We start from the raw sequence: 25,332 nt of genomic DNA, 5'->3' as shown, positions 1-25,332 counted from the left end.
CTGCAACAATATTTTTGTTTTATGTCTCATTAACATGTCATGATGATGTGTACTGTAAGAATACATCAGATGTAGATAGTAACTTCACTCTGCTTAGAAAGTCTGTTATAAAGAAGTTATGTGATACATCAGAACGGAGTACTAGAATATCAGATCAGAACTTCAGCCCACATCTTTGCCTTAGGCTGCTGTTATAGTGGAGCAATGCTGAGCCACCACAGGTGTATGTCAGTCGGAAAAGAACAGCACTGGTGAAACAAAATCATCATTGCAGCCGGCACACAATTGTAGTGGTGCTGGTAGCAGAATGGCACAAAAGAGAGCAGCAGAGAGCAGTGCTGAAGGGATCAAACATGTTCGTCTGCTGATCTCCAACCAGAGTGTTGGTGTAACTTTAGCTATACTGAGTGAGGTGGCACAGTGGTTAGCACACTGGACTCACATTCAGGACGACGACGATTCAAACCCGTGTCCAGCCGTCCTGAATTAGGTTTCCTATGATTTTCCTAAATCACTTGAGTCCAATGCCAGAATGGTTCCTTTGGAAGGGCACAGCCAACTTCCTTAGAGATTTATATTTTCCGTAGATTTTATTTCTTTCGTTGTCTTAATATGAGAGCCAATAATGAAATTCAAAGTACATAGCTGACACACACACACAAATCCTATTTTATCACAGTCAGTTCACAAAACCATCTCTTATATGGACAGCCTCATCTGAAGCTCTATTGAAGTTTCATCCTGTTCGATAACTACAATTGTAGAATTACATATTGTATCATCAAATGTTACTTCATAATTTTGTCTTTGGCCTCTGTTTGCTTCAGGTTATACCAGTAAAACTAAAGAAGTGCAGAGTCAGCTAATCCAAAGTGCTTGTGAAGTATTTGGTTGAGTCTTATGGACAGCATATGTTAGAGTGCTAGGCAGCGAAGACTTAAAACATTATTTTATCTGAGAGCACGGATGTTAAATAAGGGGTTTCCAAGATGTGTCATCTGAAAACCCTTGTTTTGGTTGAGGAGGTTATATGCTAATTGTGTTTTCCTTGACCACTGAATCTCAGTAGGATGAGACTGTGGCCAGTATTTTAACTTTCTCATAATCCATGGAATGGATTTTTTATTTATCTATGACTGACTTTCTTGTTATTAACAGTGTTAACTCCGACACACTCATGTTTACTCCACAGTGTGAAGTACTTTAAAACTCTTGCAAGTTACTCTCCTTGAGAATAGCTGAAAGATTGTCAGCCAAAATGTCGTTACAAGAGCTATTAACATCCCAGATGCGCTCCTGAAAAATGATGGAAAATTCGACCTGCTGGGAAAACTTCAAGAAACACTACTCGTGTGTTGTGTTTTGCAGACAGAACCAGTAAAGATAGCTGACAGTGTATGTGATCCATACTATTTAATTTCTTCCTTTCAGAAATTTTATTTGACTGTAGGAAAAAAAATTCCTCAAGCGGTAACTGGAGATGGTTATAGTAAAGGTTTTCATGTAACAAGTATTTTTTTTAATCTTCCCAAAATACTTGGCTAACAAAAAGCCATAGTTAGCAGCAACCCGTGAAGTAACAAAACTATTGATAAACCTATGTGTTACCCAGTATTTACCTAGGTGACAAATGATGGTCACCATAGTGAAAGTATTTTCGTTAGCTAATTGCTTTAGATTGCAAATGGTTTGAACATTTGTTATTATTTGTGCTTTTGCACTGGTATGGATGGATGCAGCATTTCTTCGAGGTAGGATGAAGGTGGCAGCTTGGCTACGCATAGCTGTACCTGCTAACTTGGCAATTATTCTGTGCTATGATGTCCCGACTCGGAGAATAAAGGGAGTGCCTTGACAGTGGTGCTGATATCATGGAGGACATAGGAAGATCTATGAGAATTGTTACTAATGTAATACAAAGTACACATAATATCCTATGAGCATGAACATTTTATGAAGTGTCGTATTGTAACTGAAGGAACAATGTAATTGTATTTCAGAGGAAGTGCTTTCTGTTATTTAGTAGAAAATTGAAGATAGGTAAAAGCTTCCAGAATCTAGCACAGAAACATCTGCAGTGGTAAATAAGCCCAAGTTAAGTAGAAAATGCACAGTTTGAACGTTTAATTAAGAGGCAGTAGCCAAAAGTTTTAGGGTAACAGCGATCTGAACGTACACTATTTCAGAATTGGTGACATTTCGAAGCATTCTAAGATATTTGTCACAAAAGATATGAGTTCATTGTAAAATATAGGAAATAAATAATTTGGAGGTCTGGAGGTCTGGGAATGTTCAACAATAGAATTCTACTCACCCCATAGATGGTGGCTTGAATCACAGCCAGTCACAATGAAAAGACTGCTAAACTTTTGAACAGTGAAAAATCAAGGATGAATTATAACAATATTGTTACTGCTCACCACATAGCGAAGATGCTGAGTCACAGATAAGCACAACAAAAACGCTGTCACAAATATGCTTCAGGCCAGTAAGGCCTTTGTCAAACTTAGATGACAAACACACACATACACATACACATACACATACACATACACATACACACTCACGCAAATGCAATTCACGCACACACGTGACTGAAGTCTCAGCCAAAGCAGCAGCACCAATGCATGGTGGGAGTGGCGACTAGGTAGGGGTAAGGAGGAGGCTGGGGTGGGGTGGGGGAAAGATAGTAGGGCAGGGATAGTGGACAGTGATGTGCTGCTGGGGAGCATGCAAGGATGAGGTGGAAAGAGGGTAGGGCAGCTACGTGCATTCGGGAAGTTACACGGAGGGCAGCGGAGAGGTGGGGATGGGAATGGGGGGATAGCGGAAAAGGAGAGAAGTAAAAAGACTGGGTGCAATGGAGAAATGAGGGCTGTGTAGTGCTGGAATGGGAACATAGAAGGGGCTGGATGGGAGATGACATTGACTAATGAAGGCTGGGGCCAGGAGGGTTATGGGAATGTAGGATATATTGCAGGGAAAGTTCCCACATTCACAGTTCAGAAAAGCTGGTGTTGGTATGAAGGATCCATATGGCACAGGCTGTGAAGCTGTCGTTGAAATGTAGGATGTCAAGATTTGTGACAGTTTTTTTTTGTTGTGCTTATATATGACTCAGCATCTCCACTATATGGTGAGTACCAACTTTCCTTTTCACTGGTAAACTTTTATCATTTGGACAGAAAAGTCTTGCTTTGTGTGTGTGTGTGAGTGTGTGTGTGTGTGTGTGTGTGTGTTTGTTTGTTGTCTAATTCCGATGAAGGCCTTTTTGGCTGAAAACTTACTTGTTTGATAGTATGTCAAACTGCCTATGCTAGCCAAAATTGGGCTTTTTTGTCAACCGTAAAATCAAAACTGTAACTATTTTTGTATACGTAATGTAATGTTTGCATTTTTTTAAGCAAATCCTGATCTTTGTTAATTGTAAGGAATAAGTCTCAGAATTTCAAAACTCTCTTGTTGTTTCTTCATCACACAATTTCTGCTTTGGATCTTATATTCCTAGAAGATAATTTATGCATGGATTTACAAAGGAAATGTGGCCTGAAATACGGTAATACAAAACTTCATGTCACTCTGACAGGATGTATCCATTGTCATTTATTTTTGCCTAACATTTCTTTTGTAGCATCCTATGTGGCAAGCGTGGGATATGGCCCTAGACTTGTGCCTTTCACAGTTGCCTGCCATAATGGAAAATGAAGAGCAGTTTGTTCATTCACCATTCTTTGAAGAACAGTTGACAGCTTTTGAAGTGTGGCTTGGACTCGGTTCAGACAGACGAAGTCCACCAGAACAGCTTCCAATTGTACTACAGGTATGACAGTATTTCAGTTTTTCTTGCGAAGCCATATTGTTACAGGAAAAGATGGGTGAATATCTAGAGAGCATAACAGTTATGTTGCATGTGTCTAATGGTGTTAAACTAAATGAAGCTGATGCCTTATAACATTTACTGCAACCACAACTTGGAATTGTATATTTTGCACATCGTGGCATTCAGAGATGGGCACTGTTCAGATTAATTTTCTATATAGATTATTATTCTGATACAAACAATGGAAAATCCTGCATGAAATAGCAATATGAATATTAGGATAGACAGCTGCTCACTACAAAGAGAAGACATTGAAAAGCAGACAGGAACATTTAACAGTAGACTGTTAAGGTTTAGAAAAAAATTATTTGCTTTAGTTTGTAGTTGCCATTTTATTTTATCTACTGCCTATTGGTCTTGGTATTAGTGCCATCATCAGGCCGTCCCCAGGTGAGCAGTTGTCAGATTCAGTTCCCTAAGAAAGTGTGAGCATATGACACACCTTGTTGGGGAAGTGTGCTTGATGATTACATGCAAGGATATTTGTGTTGGCTGTTGTACCAACTGGCAGTACACTGAGGTGACAAAAGTCATGGCCTATCTCCTTTTGCATGGTGTAGAGCAGCAGCTTGACATGGCATGGACTCAACAATTCGTTAGAAGTCCCCTGCAGAAACATTGAGCCATGCTGTCTCTATAGCTGTCCATAATTGTGAAAATGTTGCTGGTGCAGGATTTTGTGTGTGACCTGACCTTTTGATTACGTCCCATAAAGAGATATTTAAGATAATTCTCATTTATTGTTCTGTCTCAGTTGCATACTGAGGCAGAATTATAAATGAGAATTATCTTAAATATCTGCTTGTATACAGTTGCTGAATGCTCTGAAGAAGATTATGTTGACTGTTATGTTTGATGCGATCTATGTTATGTGATCTGGGTGGCCAAATCATTCGCTCGAATTGTCCAGAATGTTCTTTGGACCAGTCGCAAATAATTGTGGTCCAGTGACATGATGCATTGTCATCCATAAAAATTAGGTCTTTTTTTTGGGGGACGTGAAGTCTATGAATGTTGGCAAATGGTCTCCAAATAGCTGAAGGTAATGATTTTCAGTCAGTGATCAGTTCAGTTGAACCAGCCGACCCAGTCCATTCCATGTAAACACAGCCCACACCATTATGGAACCACCACTGGTTTACACAGTGCTTTGTAGACAACCTGGGTCTGTGGTTTTGTGGGATCTGTGCCACACTTTAACCCTCTTCAGCACTTACTAATGAAGTTGGGACTCATTTGACCAGACAGTGGTTTTCCAGTCATGCTATGCAGTGCTTCCTCTAAATAGTGAGTAGCATTCTGTTCGAATATTCATATTGTTTGTTGTTCAAATAAATAGATAAAAATAGTTACATGTTAACTGCTGTTTGTAACTTGCTAATGAATAACAAATGATATCATTGTATTAGCCAATGAATATGAATATCGTGAGGTTTGATCCCCAGTTAATCTTGTAATATTTTCTGTAATTTTTTGCTTTTTTTGTCATTAGCCGTGATCTGTTAATTAGCAAACTACCAAGTTGCGCATGGTTCAGAGTCCACATCAAACAGTAGGTTTGCCTGGAACTGGTCACAGAAATCATTTCAGAGGCCAGAAGAGGGCAAGGGCATACCACAAACAATAATGTCATGACACAGAACTTGTCTATGGTGTATTGGGCGGTACATATGGTAGGAAGTGAAGAAACACATTTTTGACCATAATTCTGCTGCTATTTGAGCCAAGAGGTTATGAACCACACAGCACTGATACTCATGGAGTTTGCTGTTTGTGTATCAAGTTTGGTGGAAATGGAACCAGGGCTTTGGGAGGAGATCACAGATATACAAAGATATGTGCTGATTTATACCAGTCTTTTCCCACGGCTTTGCCTGTGTGCATGTAAGTCACATAATGTGCACATCTCTTGGGCCATCTCCTCATGCCCCCTCTCTACCCATCACCCCTGTCTGCTCAGAAGTCCCCATCTGCAGGTGTAGCCCCTGCAAGGCATTCCAATACTACCTGCACAACACACCTCCCCCCACACACTATATCTGTCTCCTCCTGCCCATGCTTTCTGTTAACTTCATCCTCCCCTTGTCTGTATCCAACCCCTCCCTCTGCCCATCATCTCTCTATCTGTCCACCACCTCCTCCCACCTTTCAGCCTGTCTCCTCTTCCCTTCCCTCTTTCTGACAATCTCCTCCTCCTACTCCCTCTGTCCGTCTCCTCCCTTTCTCTGTATCCATTCCCTCCCATTCTCTGTATCCATTCCCTCCCATTCTCTGTATCCATTCCCTCCCATTCTCTGTATCCATCCACTCCATCCCCCCCTCTCTCTGTCCACCTCTAACTCCCCTCACTCTGTCCTCCTCCTCCTCCTCCTCCTCCCCCACCCCCACATCTTTACCTTCCCCTCTCCCTGCCGATCACCTGATCTCCCCTCTATACCCATCGCTTCCTCCCCTTTTTTTCTTCTATTTCTTCCTCCTCATCTCTCATTATCTATTTTCTCCTCCCATCTCTCTGCTCAGCCATTCCCATCTGCACATTGTAGCCCCTGCAAAAAGAGGTCAATAAAACAGGCTGATGCTGTTGGCATAACATGCCTGATGTGCCAGACAGCCTACACAACTGGGGCTGCAAAACCATCCCCCTCCCCTCTTGCTAAGTGGATTGATAAGGCACGCCGAAATGATTCCCACACAATATGGCTGTTGTGTGCAGCAGCCTGTACAACAGGGACTGAAAAAACATCGGTGTGCCCATCTCTCCTCCTATTTTTTTTTTTTTTTTTCCGGAGCTCTTAGCTGCAGTTGTGTAGCCATGATTTTAGATGAAATTTCACAGAGTATTCAAGTTAGACCTGAAAAGAGTAATTGCAACAGAACTGACAACACAAACAATTTCATTAGAACATTCACGGAGTCGGAGGAAGATTATGCTGATGACTGTGGTGAAGGTGATAATTGAGAAGTGTCAGATGACTTCAAAATTTTATAATTGAAAGACTCTCAGTACATAAAATAGTATACAATATGTTCTGCCTTTTTGCTTGAAACTATGAATATACTTTAAGATGGGGGAAAATGTGTATTATACACTTATTAGCAAGCTTAATGGTTGTACATAAAAAATAAGAGAACTGGAGGGCAGACTCCATAAATAGTGCAGAAATTTGCAACTTCCTGTGGGGAGAATGTCAAGAGACAATTTTTAGACATTTTCCCCATTCTACACCAAAGGAAGAACATATAAGTATTGCAGCACTTCCTTTCTCACAATAAAAATTGTTCAACTTGTAGATTTTTCTCTGGGATGGGATAAAGGTAATGTGTGGTAACACTAAAATTACATATAACATGCACTTTATTACATAATCAACACATGATGAATACATGTCTAAGTTCATGGCAGGCATAAAGTGCACTGAATCATAGTTCCTTTGATATCCCACATGTGGCCCCTGTTGCTAGTCAGAGAGTTTCCCCTCTGTGGCAGCCGCTGTTACTGATGAGTTCCCACAACCTGTACTTGATCAAAGGAGTTTTTTTCCCCCTGTCGTAACTTCAGTTGAGTCTCATCACTCAGTTTCATTGACATTTCCTGTTGTTCTTTTTGTGTCACACAAAATTATACATAATGAGGTTTTTAAGAGTCCATTACAGCTAAATTGATTGAGGATATAATCAGTTTCACTGTTAGCCGATGTTTCCCAGCTGTTGTATCTACCAGGAGAGAAGCGTCTTCTGTAAAGAGGGTGAGCTTGTTCACTGTGGTGGAATGGAGTAGGGTATTATTTACAAATGTAAAAAACAGCAAGGGCCCCAGCACCAAGCCTTGTGGCACTCACGTTGACTGTGCTTCACTTAGATGGAGCTGGAAATCCATTACTATCAGTTAAGATATCCTGTGCTTCCTATTTGTTAGGTAATATTTAATCCAAGTCTCCATTATTCTGCTTAAGCCACAGACTTCTGTTTTATTTAGCAGAATGTGTTGGTTCACACATTCAAAATCCTTGGATAGGTTGCATAGGATTTTGACTGGTGTTGATTTGCTGTTAAGAGAGTTCAAATCTGATTGTAAAGGACAAAATAGTATCATCTGTTGATAGACCAATCCAGAAACCAAACTGTGTCATTGACTAAGAATGTTGTGTCTGTTATGGTGATCAACAGTTATGCTGAAAACAGTTTCTGTATGACCTTGGAAAAACTTGTTAGGAAGGATACTGATTGATCAGTTTTTCACCCTGTCATTGACTAAGAATATTGTGTCTGTTATGGTGATCAACAGTTATCCTAAAAACAGTTTCTGTATGACCTTGGAAAATCTTGTTAGGAAGGATACTGACTGATCAGTTTTTTCACCCTTCTAGAAAAGTGGTTTCATACACACACATTTTAATTGCAGTGGGACAACATCTCAAAGTAAGTATTTGCTGAATGTGTGGATCTCTTTTATTTTACTATTATCTCTTTATCTTGATCTCACTAAGTGTGATGGGAGTTACATGCTTCTGACTGAGTTTGGCACTGCTAGCTTGGGCTGTGGCATCACTCACTAACTGTTGCCAATTTTGACTGCAGATGTTAAAAAATTAGGTATTAGTAATTTCCTCATTGTTTTTTACAATATCTACATCATGATTTATTTATATATCATTTACACACTGTATGTTTTTTTCCCCACTCTCCTTTTTTATAACTTGCCAGATAGTTTTTGCCTTATTGTCATAGTTATCAATTTCAGATGTGATGTATATAGTTTTAATGCTCTTTTTAAAATATTAAAATATAATCTATAGTTGTCTTTTTATGGGATAATCGGATATCCTTAGTGATACATACAACTTCATTTTTTCTGCAGGAAGTTCTGATCCCTCTAATAAGCTAAGATTTCATTTTAGTAGGCCAAAGATTGTTTCTTACAATACATTTTTGCAATACAGCTTCAGTGACACAGACTCATTAGCATAATTCCAGGAACCGGACTAGAGTTTTCAGAAATCAGATATTCTAAATGCTTCAATGTGGACCAAACATGGGCAACCTTTAGGGACCTGCGGGCCTGATTCACATGCTTCCTTAAGCTCATGGGCCTCCTTGCTAAATGATGCGACAATAGCATTATAGCATTATTTGTGCATAAAGTCCGAACTATAGTGCCTGTGTCATTAATGTATGTGGGGTAACACACCGATTTGAATGGCACTACTTTTTTAAAACACTATGCCAACAAAATGTGCTTCAGAATAAGCATTTTTGAGTATATTCGTTTTATTTTCACCTCATCTTCAGATGTTTACATATATTTATGCATCAGAGCATTGTTTGTTTACCTACTTATGATGTTTTACAACAATTGTCTTAAAAACCTCTGTTGCAAAATTCTGCACTGCTGTTAGTGAAGAAACAATGTTCATGATATGTAAATAAATGTAAACATCTGAAGATAGGGTACCAAGTATCGTGAAATGCCTATAAAAGAAACTGATTGCAGCTACTTCATTATAAATTACCTTCAGTTTCAGCAGTTGTCTGTGTTCTAATAGGTCCACAATGAACAAGGATTATTTACTAATGTTAATACCAGAAAGCATAGAAACGCAAAATACGGCAATGCAATAAATAGGCAGTCCCAGTTGACAACTTTGTGATTTTTGGTAATGTGCAGATCATTGGAGTGTTTGAAATTTAGTGTGTTAATACCCACAAATATCATCAACAGTATTATGTAAAGAATAGTTGCTACTCACCATATAGTGGAGATGATGAGTTGCAGATAGGCACAACAAAAAGACTGTCACACGCGCTCGCGCGCGCGCGCTCACACACACACACACACACACACACACACACACACACACACACACATATATACATGTTTGCATGAGGGTTTGTGTGTACGTTGTCTATTTTCGACGAAGGCTTTGTTGTGCCTATATGTGACTCAGCATCTCTGCTATTTGGTGACTAGCAATGATCCTTTTCATAATATTGTTACATTCCATCCTGAATTTTCCATTGTTTAATACTATTAACAAGCATTTTTTAAATATTTGGCCAAAATACACTATTGGCTATTAAAATTGCTACACCGAGAAGAAATGCAAATGATAAATGGGTATTCATTGGACAAATATATTATATTAGAACTGACATGCGATTACATTTTCACGCAATTTGGATACTCAGAACAACCACTTCTGGCCGTAATAACGGCCTAGATACGACTGGGCATTGAGTCAAACAGAGCTTGGATGGCGTGTACAGGTGCAGCTGCCCATGCAGCTTCAACACAATACCACAGTTCATAAAGAGGAGAGCCAGTTGCTCAGCCACCATTGACCAGACGTTTTCAATTGGTGAGAGATCTGGAGAATTTGCTGGCCAGGGCAGCAGTCGAACATTTTCTGTATCCAGAAAGGCCCGTACAGGACCTGCAACATGCGGTTGTGCATTATCCTGCTGAAATGTAGGGTTTTGCAGGGATAGAATGAAGGCTAGAGCCATGGGTAGTAACACATCTGAAATGTAACGTCCACTGTTCAAAGTGCCGTCAGTGCGAACGAGAGTTGACCGAGACGTGTAACCAATGGCACCCCATACCATCACGCCGGGTGATACGCCAGTATGGCGATGACGAATACACGCTTACAATGTGCGTTCACCGCATTGTCGCCAAACACGGATGCGACCATCATGATGCTGTAAACAGAACCTGGATTCATCCAAAAAAATGACGTTTTGCCATTTGTGCACCCAGGTTCGTTATTGAGTACACCATCGCAGCTGCTCCTGTCTGTGATGCAGCGTCAAGGGTAACTGCAGCCATGGTCTCCGAGCTGATAGTCCATGCTGCTGCAAACGTCATCAAACTGTTCGTGCAGATGGTTGTTGTCTTGCAAACGTCCCCATCTGTTGACTCAGAGATCGAGATGTGGCTCCACGATCTGTACAGTCATACAGATAAGATGCTTGTCATCTCGACTGCTAGTGATACGAGGCCATTGGGATCCAGCACGGCATTCCATATTACCCTCCTGAACCCACCGATTCCATATTCTGCTAACAATCGTTGGATCTCGACCAACGCAAGCAGCAGTGTCATGATACGATAAACCGCAATTGCGATAGGCTACAATCTGACCTTTATCAAAGTCGGAAATGTGATGGTACGCATTTCTCCTCCTTACACGAGGCATCACAACAACGTTTCACCAGTCAACGCCGGTCAGCTGCTGTTTGTGTATGAGAAATCAGTTGGAAACTTTTGTCATGTCAGGACGTTGTAGGTGTCGCCACCAGTGCCAACCTTGTGTGAATGCTCTGAAAAGCTAATCATTTGCATATAACAGCATCTTCTTCCTGTCAGTTAAATTTCGCATCTGTAGCACGTCATCTTTGTGGTGCAGCAATTTTAGTGGCCAGTAGTGTATTTTTGTTGACAGATTGCACAAGCATGGGTTATTTCTTTAATGCAAAATAAATTAAACATTTTAAAATGTGTGATTCACTTGAACTTTGCTACATTATACAGAAGCCAAACAGGAAAAATATGAATAACAGTATGGCAAATTGTCAGACTGTAATACTTGCCCTCACATGCTCAGTGCTCATTGGGAATATTGACATTATTTTGATCGGCATCAATATTGTTCATCATTATATCTAGTATTGACACTATGACAACATTCACTCTCAGATGGCCATTGTGCTAACGTATTGATAATAATATTGAAAGTATGAGGCCCCCTTAACTTCTGTGTGACATTTCTACCATTGCAGATGATAGGCATGAGTCATATGTCGTTAGAATGAAATGGCTGAAACTGCTCAAACCCATGACAGCAGAGCAAAAAATGTGTTCAGGGCAGACTGCGATGAAAGTGCTTTGCTCTCTGTCTTACAAATTTCTTCTGTGGGCTGGGCTGAAACCAATTGCATGCCAGATCCAGCTTGTGGGCCAACAGTTCCCCACTGGTGATCTAGTTAATGACAATGAATATGACAGGAATGAAATCAGTATTGGAGCTTTTGTTTCATTGTAAAGAAATTTCAGCACTTGCTTCCTTCCCTGTACTGCAGTCTTTTCACTCTCACTATCCTTTCTGCTCTAGCCCTCTTTCACTTGGTCGCAGCCTTTGATGTCAACACAGCTATACTCTAGGTTCTGCCTTCCTTTGTTGGAATTTTCTTTCATTCACCATCTTTTGGTCGAAGTAATATTTAGTCCCCTTCTGGGTTTAACCTTCATTTTCTGAATTTTCCCATAGTGTGGCTCGAGTGCAGATCAGTATAACTCGTACTGTATGCAGTGTTAAAGAAAATGTGTGCGCAATACTACCTATGTAGTCTCTTATTTGTACTTCAGAGCCAGTGCAGAAGCCAGTCCAATGTGGTGGGGTTGCTATGTAACCTTTTGGATTGGAGTAGGTGGCATCAAAACAATAGCCGTTCTGATCTGGCTGCCTGTTAAGACAGGAGCCGAAACTTTAATGTGGACAGCTCTAACGCTACTGCTTTTCTTATCTTGGCTACCCTGTGGGAAGAGGAACAAGCTAGACGTCTAAGGGTGAAACAGATTACCAAGTACTAAGTATGTACTTGAACTGATGGGGATCTTTTACTGCAATGAAGCCATTATTTTTTGTGAAACATATAGAAGATAAATTTGGAGAAGTTGAGACATTGCGAAAAATGTGCAATGGATGGCTCTCGATTAAAGCCACCTCTGCTGCATAACCTACAGCTCTTCAAGCATGTAAATCTCTGGGTGATATACCTGTGACCATTGCCCCACCCAAGACTTTAAATACGGTCCAAGGCATTGTCTTCCACAGAGACCTTACACTCCAAACAGATTAGGAGCTACTGGCTAATATTGAGTGGCAAGGGGTACATTTTATCTGATGCAGCTAAAAAGGTTCAGCAGATAATAGAATAGATACAGGTGCCTTTGAAGGGAATGTCTTCCTAAAAAACATTAGTTGTGGTGTATAGGTGTGATGTGAACCTGTACGTCCCACTGCCCACGAAGTGCTTCCAACGCTTGCTTATTGGTCATGTCATCTCGCTGCATGGCAGACCCAAAATGTGGTAACTGCAGACTATCACTCGAAGAAGGTAGTCCTTGCAAAGAACCACCTTTATGTGTCAATTGCACGGAACACCATCCTCTATGTTCACTAGTTTGCCCAGTTTTCAAGAAAGAAAAGAAAATACAGGAATATAAATCTATCCTACAGATCAGAGACCTGATGCCAGCCAACTGCTGAGGGAATCATGAATTCCTTTATGCTTTATGGTTATTGTGCATTCTGTTGGAACTGTGCTGGTCCCAAGAGGGTGTTTGGAGGGGTCTGTACATTTGTCCACACAGATATGGTCAGTAAGTGGATTCCCTTTCATACCAAATTGGAAGCAATGGCAGAGTGAGTGTAAATGATCTCAGCAATCACCATTAACAACATTTACATACCTCCCGACAGGCCACTTACTTACCTTGAGTTGACCACCTTAATCCAACAGTCCCTACCCCATTTTTCTTCCATTTGGAGATTTTAATGCATGCCACCCTCTGTGGGAGAGTACCAGTTCATCTTGTATGGGTCTTCTATTTGATCAGTTTCTTATCAACCATATTTCATGCCTCCTCAGTGATGATACTCCTACCTACTTCAGTGTTGTCCTGGGCACCTTTTCAGCTATCGATCTAAGACTATCTTTCCCAATCTCACGGCTTCATTGCATTGATCACTATGTGACAACCTTTGTGACGGTGACCACTTCCTGGTGATCCCATTGCTTCTTTGTCATCGCTAAATGGACTGACTACCACATTGGATGCTTCAAAGAGCTGACGGGCTGTTATATACCTCTGCTGTTACCTTTGCCCCCTCTTTATCAGATTTCCTTGATGAGGTTGTGCAAGACATTTCAAGTGACATCATTTGCAGACCAATCGCATCACTTTTAAGCTACTTTGTGCTAAGGCCTTCTATCTAATTAAACATAGTAAGGAGGAATGCAGGGAGTGCTGCGTCTTCCCCTCGAGTGTGTATACCTCTTCATCCCAAGTGTGGATCACGTTCTGCAGTCTTCTGGTCTGCCAACAATCAACAACTGTCCTGGGTTTTGTCCTTTGGTGTAGTCTTTGTACTAGTGCATCAGGTTTTGCTGAACACCATCCAACCCACTTTGCAACAGCATCGGCATTCTCTTCTTATCTGGGTGCCTTTCTACTGCAGAAACAAGAAGTTGAAGACATCTCCCTTTAGTTCAACCCCCGCCAAGCCGAATTATAGAATGAACCCTTCACTGACTGGGAACTGCTTCAGGCTCATGCCTTGTCTCGTTGGTATGGTCCCAGGCCTGACTCAATAGCTGAATGTTACTCAAGGTCTTCAACTGTATTTGGCTTGGCAGTGTCTTCCCTTCACAATGACGAATGAGAGTTGTCCCAATCCTTAATCCAGGCAAAAACCCAGTGTCTCTCCACAGCTACCTACCTACGAGGGCTATCCACAAAGTACATTACGTTTTCGTTTGTGTCCGTTAGGGGCGGGGCTAGTGCGGCCATCTTGGTGTCGTGGCATTCCGCCGCTCAGTCGGCATCCTGCCGTGCTAGCGAGAGGTTCGTGCTGTACTCGGTTGAGTTACTGTGACAGTTTGAAATGTCAGCGTTAATTGAAAATGCCGCGAAGTGTGAAGTGCATGCCGTAATAAGGTTTCTGACTGCAAAAAACTGTACACCGATAGAAATCTATTGGCAGCTTTGTGAAGTGTATGGGGACAACATAATCACTGAAGGTGGAGTGTGTCAATGGGTCATAAAATTTAAAAATGGCTGAACTAACGTTCACAACGAAGAGCGAAGTGGAAGACCCAGCATAGTGACTGCCGAACTTGTCGAAAAAGTCGATGCCGCGGTCCGTGAAAACTGTAATTTCACAATAACGGAACTCTCTATGAGTTTTCCACAAATTTCACGAAGTTTGTTGCACGAAATCATTACTGAAAAGCTTGGTTACCACAAGTTTTGTGCAAGATGGATACCAAAAATCTTGATAGAGATTCACAAAAATCAGCAAATGGCTGCAGCGTTAACGTTTTTGGACGCTTACGAGAAATATGGCGACTCATTACTCAATCGCATCGTTACTGGTGACGAAACATGGGTTAAGCATGTGAACTGCGAGACAAAATTGCAGTCAATGCAGTGGGGGCACACAAATTCCCCCCAAAAACCCAAGAAATGCATGCAGACAATGTCGGCAAGGAAGGTGATGGTGACTGTCTTTTGGGACAGAAAAGGTGTGATTTTTGTGGATTTCCTGGAAAGAGGCACTACAATAAACTCTCAAAGGTATTGCCAAACTCTGCACAACCTCAGAAGAGCAATAGAAAACAAGCGCAGGGGAAAGTTGGGCTCAAAGATCTTGCTGATTCATGACAACGCCTGGGTCCACACGGCAAATGCCACTCGTGAAGTTCTCGAATCTTTTAAGTGGGAGCTGTTTCCTCATCCGCCATACAGTCCCGACCTGGCACCGAGAGACTTCCACTTATTCCCAGCAATGAAGAAGTGGTTGGCTATGCAGCGTTTTGATGATGATGCACAGCTTCAAGGAGAGGTAACCACGTGGTTGAAGGCGCAGGCGGCCGAATTTTACGACAAAGGAATTTCCAAGCTCATCCATCGCTACGATAAGTGCCTTAATTTAAATGGCAACTATGTAGAAAAGTAGTATTTAAGTGTGGCTTTCATCTGTATATAATAAAAAAATTCCAATACTTTATTTATTTTTAATTCAAAAACGTAATGTACTATGTGGATAGCCCTCGTATTACCCTCATTAATATCTGAAAGTATGAGTTTGTTTGCATTTTTATTTCCAAAATAAATATTGCTTGAAAGGATGGTTACCTGCAGGTTATGCCGGCTTCTTGAGTCTTGGGGCCATTTTTCCCTCTAGCAGTGTAGTTACCTGGAGTGACAATCCACAACTGAACATGTGGTCTGGTTGGAAACAGCTATCCGATAGGCTTTTTCAGTAACACGTGCTGCAGATCACAACATGTTGTCCACAGTTAAATTAAAAGATGTGGTGGTGGGAGAGGGAGGGGGGGGGGGGGGGGGGGCAGAGAGCACTGAGAAGGCTTCTCCATTTTAAATTCAAATGGATGTGTAGGGTACAGGAGGTACATTAAAATCTGTTAAGCAGTGGCACATGTGTCACTGTCGGTCGAAACCTTGAGTTCCCAACAGTGATAAACCTGCAGAAAATGAAAAGCCATGGGGAATATGCCATTGAAACTGAGCTACACATCACCTTGAATTACAGCAAAAGTGTTGTGAAACGCAGGGATCTTGTAGACTTTCCTAAAGAAGAATAGAAGTGGGTGGGCTCAAGAACGTATTGTAAACATGAAAAACATAAAGAATGTGGAGGGGCTCATGTGAAATCCAACTCCTTTATCCGTATCTTCAATACCACAAAACTCCGAGAACATGCCAAGGCTAGTTTCCTTGGCTTAAGTATGGAGCTCTGTCCCCAGCCCAATACACTGTTTTAAATATCAGTGCTTTCAGCACACGACTTTAGGATGTAAGGGAGCTGTCACTCATGGCAAACGTGGTAACTCCGCCCATGGAGGAGTTGGTTGTTCATCTCCTGTGAAGTATGGAAATTGCTTTGGGTATCATCCTCTCTTGAGAAGGGTCTTGAAGACTAGAAGATACAAGAGATTAAAACTATTAAGCTTATCCTGTATGGTGAGGCCAAAAAGATGTGTAAACCCATGCTACCCCTCTCAAGTATGCTATCTCACTTGCTTCAGCTCTCAAAAAACCTTTTTAGAAAGCCAATGCTGCTATACAAATGGTGGTTGCTAGTGTAAACACTAGTACCTGCATTTGTCAATGCATTTCTGTTGCTGCAATTGTTTCAAACACCATAACTCCCCCTAGAACATCAGAAAAAGCCATGGTTGCCAACATTTCAGAGCTCCCTGCCCCTCCAAAGTTCAGTCTCATCCACAATACTAGACTGCAACTACCACTGCTGAAGTTGTGGTTCTGAAGTTTCTCCAGGCCCAAAAATTCAAAGACAAAATGTCAGTCACTGACTGACACGGGAAGTAAACAGTCACATGATGGCACGTCCTTCTATCTGACATTTCTCATGTTTCGCCTTCCAAGCCGATGCACCTTGCTGACTTCCTCGGGCTCATCTCGCTCCATGAGTGAGGCTCCACCCATTGCGTGCTCTCCTCTATGGTGGAAAGACGAGATAAAAGTGTAACTGCCGTGATAAATAGCTTCCATACTACGGTGGAACATTAATGTGTTCAGGACATGTGGAGAAATTGAAGCGCCTAGCACAGGAATGCTCCCTGTGCTTGTGTTTTTTGCACAAAAAGTATTTTAAAGTGTCTGATGCCGTATACTATTTGGCTGTACTTTCCATTGCAAAGATGACCTGGCTGGGAAAAGAGTCTAGGGAAGGGTCACTGTGCTTGTCAATAATGTGCACCACTCCTCAGCTCTCCCCCTGACTACTGGGCTGCAAGCAGTTGCAGCTGAAGTTCATGTGTGTCAGAGGATCATTGTTTGTTCACTGTATTTACCTTCACAAAATGTGGTAGACTCTATGGCTCCAATAGATCTTATAGAACAACTCCCCTGACCATTTCTCCTACTGGGAGACTTCTATGCCTATCATGTATTATGGGACTCAACTTCTATTTACCCTCGAGGTCGGGTTTTGGAGAGCCTCATCTCATGAGCTGTGCAACTTCATCATAGGCACACCCACTTATTTCTGTGCTGCTATTGGTCATCTTCAGCCATCAACCACTTTTTCTGCTCTCCAGCCCGCGCAGACTCTGTTCAGTGGGAAGTCACTGACGAGTTTCATTTCAGTTACTACTTCCCACTCTGGATACAAATGCTGGATGGAGCTACTCTTGAGAGGACGCAACTATGATGGATGATCAGCAGAGATGATTGGATACTGTTTAGCCAGCTGGCTGTGTTTGAATGCCGTGAAAGCATCTAGGAGTGGGAGAATTACAACACAGAAATGATTCACCAGGCTGCTGATGCCTCCATCCCAAAGTCATCTAGTCATCTTCAGAGACAACCCGCCCTTTGGTGGACTGATGAGTTCCGTTCAGTAATTCAGTTCAGGCTTGTGACTCTTTAAGTGTTACCCAACGGCAGAAAATGTTGCAGCCTTTGGAGTGGCAAGGACCAGGGCTTGACGCATCGTCAAGGAGAGCAAGAAAAAGTCATGGCAAGTGTCCCTGGATTCTATCAACCATTCCACTTGTTCTACAAAAGTATGGGGAGCCATCAAGAGGATTTATGGTAAACAGTGTTGTTCACCGGTAGCAGGAGTGATGAAACGAGTATGTCTCCAAGCAACACTCAGAAACATCGCCCGGATGAAGGCAGTGCATTTTGCAATGACTACTGCCACTACCAATCAGGACCCAGCATTCCGCCGCTACCTTGTGACTATAGAGACAAGCCAGTTGGACTTCATATCCAACAATTCTGAGTCTTGCAACTGCCCTTTCTCCGTGTGGGAGATGGATTCTGCACTGTATGAGGCTTGTGATACAGCACCCGGTCATGAAAAATCCCATACGACATGCTTAGACATTTGCCAGCAGTGTCAAAGGACACCATCCTTGAATGTTTTAATTTGATGTGGCAGATAGGCCATTTTCCAACTCATGAAGAGAGGCAATTTTGATACCACTCCACAAACCAGGTGAGGACCGATCATGTCCCAGTAGTTACCATAGTGTCACTTTAATGAGCTGCATGGGAAAGACCTAGTCTGAATGGTTAAATGTCATATAGTCTGGATGTTTGAGACCTGGCAACTCCTTAGAGATTTAGATCCCCTGTCAACAACTTGACCCTGCTATAGGTGACTATCCAGCAGGCTTTCCTACGTAAACATCACTGTTTTGGAGACACAGTATTCTCAGGCAGCTTCAGCGTGGCTACCTCCATATCTTCATATGGTCTTTCCTACGTAATGCTTTTTTTTTTTGGTCCCGAGTTGATGTGCTGTCGGATCATTTTGAGCAGGAGAAAGGTGTTCCTCAGTACAGTGTTTGAAGTGTTACCCTCTTTGCCACACCCACAAACAGTATCACTTCTATGGTAAGGAGCCCTGTAGAATGCTCCTTATTTGTGGAAAATTTTGCAATTTTCTGTTCCTTCTCCAGTATTGCAACAGCGACTCTTCAGTTGAAACTTATTGAAGAGGTTGTAGGAGGGGGCTTGAAAGACTGTTTTACATTTTCTGCAGAGAAATATGTGTCCGTATTCACTTTAATTGTCCTTGACATATTTTAACTCACCTGAATTACATATGCGGGACACTATTCTCTGTTTTAAAGACACTCTGAGGTTTCTGGGCCTAATCTTTGACTCCCAGCTGTTGCCGTTACCCCACCTCAAGGCCAGGGCCCAGAAATCACTGACCATCTTGAAATGCCTTAGGCTCAGGTCCCCTGGGGGGTTGACAGGGTGCATCTGCTCCAGTTTTATAGGGCCTTCACACAATCACAGCTGGTTTATGGTCCACAGTCTAAGGATCAATGAGGTTTTCTCACCTGAAGATCATTTAGGCTCTACACCATGAAAGGATCAGGCTGGCTACAAGTGCTTACAGGACCAGCTCCATGCTCAGTCTCTGTACTGAGGCTACTGAACTGTCATTGCATCAGGTGTGTAGGTTCCTCGCTGTTTCTGCTTTCCCAACATACCATACCATTGCTCATTCAGCTATGAAATGCCTCATTTTTAACTGTCCATGAGCAATGAGGCCATTTGGGATCTGTGCGAAGTGTGTGCTGGAGCCCCTTGGTATGGGGCACATACAAACTCAAATCCATGGTTTTAACCAACTGCTAACCTGGTTACTGCAGAGCCCCACAGTGCTTTTAGATTTAGTGCAATATAGGATAGATTGCACTCCCATTTATGCTTTTAATAGATTATATTATCTGACATTTTAAATGAGCAGTTCATGGCCTGTTCGGGAGGAGTTAATTTAGTTTTTACCACACTATGTAGCTGTATCCATGGATGGGTCTAAACAGAAGGATTCCATTGGTTGCCCTTTTGTTCTCCCTGATATTGTTGTCAAGAGCTGTCTGCATTACAAGTTTATCACATTTGATGTGGAACTATACACGATCTTCTGGGTACTGGAACAGATGAGATGCATTATGGTTGATAAATTCCATGTCTGTTCAGATTCCCTGAGTTCCCTTCACTCTCTACAACACTTGTATTCAGCAGATAAAGTAGTCCAGAGTATTCAGGATGCTCTCCTCAGACAACAATGACTGAAGAAGGTGTCTTTCTGCTGGGTGTCCAGGTATATGGGTATTATAGGGAATGAAAGGGCAGTTGTAGCAGCCAAGGAGGTCTGTTGTGATCTTCAGTTACTTCAGTGTGCCACACCCCTCCATGCTATTGCCTCACTGATATGGTACAGAGTTACACGCCGAGGGGAGGAAGAGTGGCTAGAAGAGACAGAAAATAAGCTGCATCTTGTGAAGTCCACAATGTGGTGTGTGGCGTACCTCATTCCAGCCATGCAGGAGGAATGAGTTCCTCCTTACTCATCTTCACATAGGCCATAGCACTAGGATGCGTGGCTTCTTGCTCCAGGGAGAGGATGCTCCAGCATCTGGTGCTTGTGGTGTACAGATCGCTGTGTGTTACATTTTATTAGACTGCATTTAATTTTCAGACCAGAAGACAGCAGTAGATTTACTAACAGATCTGCCCTCTGTTTTAAGTGATGGTCAAATAAATGTGGTGAGAGTTTTAAGGATTTGTGAGGTGTCCAGTTAGTTTCCTAAAATTTTAGAGAGATGTTTTCAATATGTCAACAGGGAGAATGGCTCACTAATTTTTTTGTATGTGGTCAGCCAGTCACATTTCCCTGTTCCATTATTTTAGCTCCTCTGTCATTTTACTTATGTTTTCACCCCAGGTATATCACCTTTCACCCTTTCTCCATTGTCTTAGGGCATTGTGAGATGAGTGATTTTGTGGTTCAAAGCAAGTGAGGTGGCAGAATGTGTGTCATTTTGTAAGTTTACTCCTCACTGTGTGATAAAATTTTAACCATTTTATCCACATTACTTTCTTTTAATACTTGTAAAGGTGCTGATAACTGTGCTGTTGAGTGCCTGTAAACTCCAAACAGAACGTCATCTTGCTGAAGTGAGGATCATTCAGTCGGTACCAACCCTTGGTCTCCTATGCTACTGCCATTCAACAATTCACTGCTCATTCTGTGTGTCTCATTCTTTTTGCATATGAGGGACACTGACCTCCTGATACGTGCCCTCGGGTGGGATTACCAGTTGAAGTGTGCCTTGGAGCCCTCTGCTAGGATCTCTGCCTCACCTCCCTGGAATGTGCTCTACGTGTTTTCTCACCACCCCCCCTCCCCTTTTTGGTTCATGCCCAAGCCATGAAGTATCACCAAGCTGTTCAAGGCCCTAAAGTCTCAGTTGCCACCCATTACCTTTTGATGTTTGCTATGTTCAGTTCTTCACGAGTTTCAGTATGCTACCATCTTTTACACTGATCCTCTAAAATCATGGATAAGACTGGATACACTTTTACATCTCAGGCCAGTCAGGAATACCATTCATTACTGGGAACATGTGGTGCTTTTACAGTGGAGGTGATAGCCACTAACAAGACCTTTAATTTTATGAAATGGGCCTCCCATGACTACATTTTAATATGTAGTGACTCATTGAGCAGTCTTCTGGCCATTCACCAATGTTACTCTTATCACACTGTGGTCTCTGCTATTCATGACTATCTTGCTGAACTTAGTCGTACTGACTGCTTGGTTGTCTTTCTGTGTGTCCCAAGTCATGTGGGTATCCCAGGAATGAACTGGCAGACCTTTTGGCTAGGGCCACATTTCTCAAACTCTTTTCGTTTAGTGCATATGAATGTGCATTTCAAACTTTAATGGCAGAACTACATGTGATTTTTTTATAGATGCAAAAGAAAGCACACACATAAATTACACACAATAATTCTTTTAAATTATGAAATGACTGCGAGAGACAAATTTTACAAATTTATTACATAAGACTCTTGAATAGAAGCATATAAACATAAACATAAGACATACAGTAAAACAAACTTATCACTCTTAAGCAGGAACATAAAATTCTCATGACATGCCTGACATGTATTTGTGACACACCAGTGTGTTGCGACATGGTGGCTGAGAACTGTTGCGCTAGGGAAGCAATTACTCCCCCCACCCCATTCATTTTGTTTGCCTGTCCCAAATGTGGATTTGTGGGTGCAACTAACACCTCAACTCACTAAGAGATGGAATAACGTCTGTTTGGCTATTATCCCTTTTAACGAACTCCACACTACTGCTGCACGGTGCTCCTGCTTCTCTTTCTCCTGAAAGGAGGCCTCGGGGGCTCAGCATTCATCTGCCGGATAACAGGCTTGGCGACTGCGGGGTTCTGAGCTGGGAACTAGTAAGCGCTGGCAGTCTCCTGTTACTGTTAGCTCTGGGCATGCTTCAGTAACTCTAGCAAGGGTGTGGTTACATGCTGTGACGCTGTGGATATTGACATAGCTGAACTTAAACAGGAATGAGCATTACAGGGGATAGCGGACGTAGAGCAAAGGATGCGTAGGAATAATGGAGAAATGGTTACCTTTAATTTTCCAACGTTGCCTGACCATGTCATGGCAGGTTTGCTCCGACTTAGGGTAGGCCTTATGTACCTAGCACTTTGCGGTGCTACAATACCAGCATTTTGGTCACACAATGCTGAGTTGCGAGGGTGAAGCAACCTGTGGGATATGTGGAAAAACAGCCCATGAAGCTGGGGTTGACTGTGCATCACCATCAGTCTATGTTAACTCTTCTGGAAGCCACTCAGTCTGGAGCTGAGACTGCCCTGTTTTTGCAGAGGAATGAAAAATTCAGGAACTGAAAGTCACCAAACGGATCCTCTATGCTGTAGCCAAAAAGGAATATAAGGTGATGAAACCCCCTGTCTTTACCACTTCTTATGCTTCCATGGCACAGAAACCTCTTCCTAAGGTCGACACCTCGACCCAGACAGCTTCCAGTGAACAACCATCCACCGCCAGCACCTGTACTTGCATGTGTACATGCCAAGGCAAAATGAGTAAGGATAAAGCAATTGAAGAAGCCATAACAGAAAAGACCAGCAACAGTTTTGTAGTGAGTGTCAAGAAGGCACACAACAAGCAGAGTTCCTCTCAATGCACCCTTTCCCCTTCATCTTCAAAGGGACGAGGTGCAGGGAAAGGTTCACGGCGTATAGGGCAAAAGCTGTCCTGAGTGCCATCAAATGCAATTCTTTCACGTCTGACTGATGGGGAGGACGTCACGGAGTTAGATGCCTCCACTCTCCCATGCACCTCTGTGGTGCAAAGATAGGGGTAAATGAAAACCACATCAATGAAATGGCTACCATCCTACTGTGGAACTTGCAGAGATTCAGGACGCATGTGGAGAAACTCCATCTTTTATCTTAGGGTAGACCACTGTGACTGTGTCTGCAAGAGACTCGTTTCCATGAATCGTACAACCATGAGCTACGAGGCTATGTACTCCACAAAAAGGACGACCTGAGTGGAGAGAGAGCTAGATGAGGTGTAGGTATTTTTGCCAGTACCGACTACCGTTCCTCACCTCTCTCACTTATGACGGCTTTACAAGCAGTTACTGTATCAGTGCACGTGCATCATCCATTGACAATATGTTTCCTTTACATGCCCACACATGATGCACTTGATGAAGAGGTCCTAACTGACCTTATTACACAGCTCCCCCACCCCTTCATCATCTGTGGCAATTTAAATGCGCTTAATGTGCTTTGAGACTCTGCAACTACCTGCCTCAGGGTAGAGCAATTGGAGGCTTCTTGTGTCTCCATGCGCATACTTGCTAAATACAGGACAGAGCAACTGGATCTTTTTCTGCCATTGATCTCTTGCTTTGCTCTCCACCTCTTGCTCACACTGATCAAAGGGAAGTGGTCAGTGACTTGCACAGAAGTGATCACTTCCTCATCTGGAGTCACCTGCCAGATGGGGTGTAAATCGAAAGGAAACTGCCTCGATGGGTGCTCAGTAGAGCCGACTGGACACATTATAGTCAGTTGGCCCAGTTCGACATTGTGCGAATGTCGAGGCATGAGTGGATCGTATTACCAAATTGATCTACCATGCTGCTGCAGCATCCATTCCACAGTCCAAGGGGCAACATAAAAGGCAACCTATCTCTTGGTGGAGTGCCAAATGTCACTCTACAATCAGGACCCAAGCATGCAGCTCTGCGTAGATTCAAGTGTCAGCCAAATGCAGAGAATCTTGCAGCCTTTTAGGTGGTGAGGGCAAAGTGTTATTTGAGAGAGGAAGAAGAGTTCATAGCAACAGTTCCTGAACACCATTAATAATTCCACCAAAAGTTCTGTTATGTGGGAGACTACCATAAGAATTTCTGGGGGAGACATTTTCTACACTATAATGGCGTATTTTGCCACAGTTACTGCAACAGCCATTCAGAATCCATGTTTCCAGCATCATAGAGCAGTTGCTTAGAGGTGTAGTTTGGACTTCTGGTCCACCTCTGATGAAGATTACAACTGACCATTTTCCATGTGGGAGTTGGATTTTTCATTGTCTGCAGCTCATGACACATCCCCTGGTCATGACAGGATTGATTACAGTATGTTGCGGCATGTCACAAGGTGAAACAAAGATATCCTCCTCACACTTTTCAATGCCATTTTTGCATCAGGTCACTAGTGACGTAAGGCAATTTTCATTCCTCTTTTAAAACCTGGGAAGACGGTACATGCCCAAGTAGTTACCGTAGTGCTGCTCACACTAGCTGCATGGGGAAGACCTTGGAGCAGATGGCCAACTGCTGCCTTGTCTGGATCTTGGAATCCAGGCAACTCCTTAGTCACTTTCACTGTGGGTTCAGGAGGTATTGCTCCACCTTGCCGTCTTGGAGGCAGCTATACAACAGGCTTTCCTATACTGGCATCACCTTCTAGGTATATTTTTTTGATATTGAGAAGGCCTACAATACTACTTGGAGGCATATTATCCTGGACCAGCTTCACAAATGGGGTTTTTGTGGTTTTCTTCCAATTTTTGTTCAGTTCTTCCTCTTGCCACGATGTTTTAGATACAGAGTCAGTGATGTCCTGTCTGAACTCTTTGAGCAGGAGAATGGTGTTCCTCAAGGTAGTATTATAAGTGTGACTGTCTTTGCCATAGCTATTAATAGCATTACATTCATAGTGAAAAGTCCTCTCCAGTGTTCTCTGTTTGTGGGTGACTTCTCTGCGTTTTGCTCTTCTTCAGGCCTCGCAATGACAAC

At 42.4% G+C, this 25,332-nt stretch overlaps 1 protein-coding gene across 2 annotated transcripts in view; it reads left to right on the top strand.

Annotated features, from left to right (window-relative positions):
- The window catches only part of LOC124777960 (regulatory-associated protein of mTOR), a 325,695-nt gene that overhangs the window by 120,191 nt on the left and 180,172 nt on the right, over positions 1 to 25,332 (top strand). For both annotated transcript variants that reach the window (XM_047253519.1, XM_047253520.1), the window contains one exon: positions 3,632 to 3,820. In XM_047253519.1, coding sequence (XP_047109475.1) covers positions 3,632 to 3,820 — 189 coding nt within the window. The remainder of the gene's footprint in view (positions 1 to 3,631; positions 3,821 to 25,332) is intronic.

The sequence above is a fragment of the Schistocerca piceifrons genome, chromosome 2 (genome assembly GCF_021461385.2).
Source record: "Schistocerca piceifrons isolate TAMUIC-IGC-003096 chromosome 2, iqSchPice1.1, whole genome shotgun sequence".
Classification (NCBI taxonomy): Eukaryota; Metazoa; Arthropoda; class Insecta; order Orthoptera; family Acrididae; genus Schistocerca; species Schistocerca piceifrons.
Note: the sequence above shows the minus strand (reverse complement) of the source record. Positions and strands in the feature narration are given on the sequence as shown.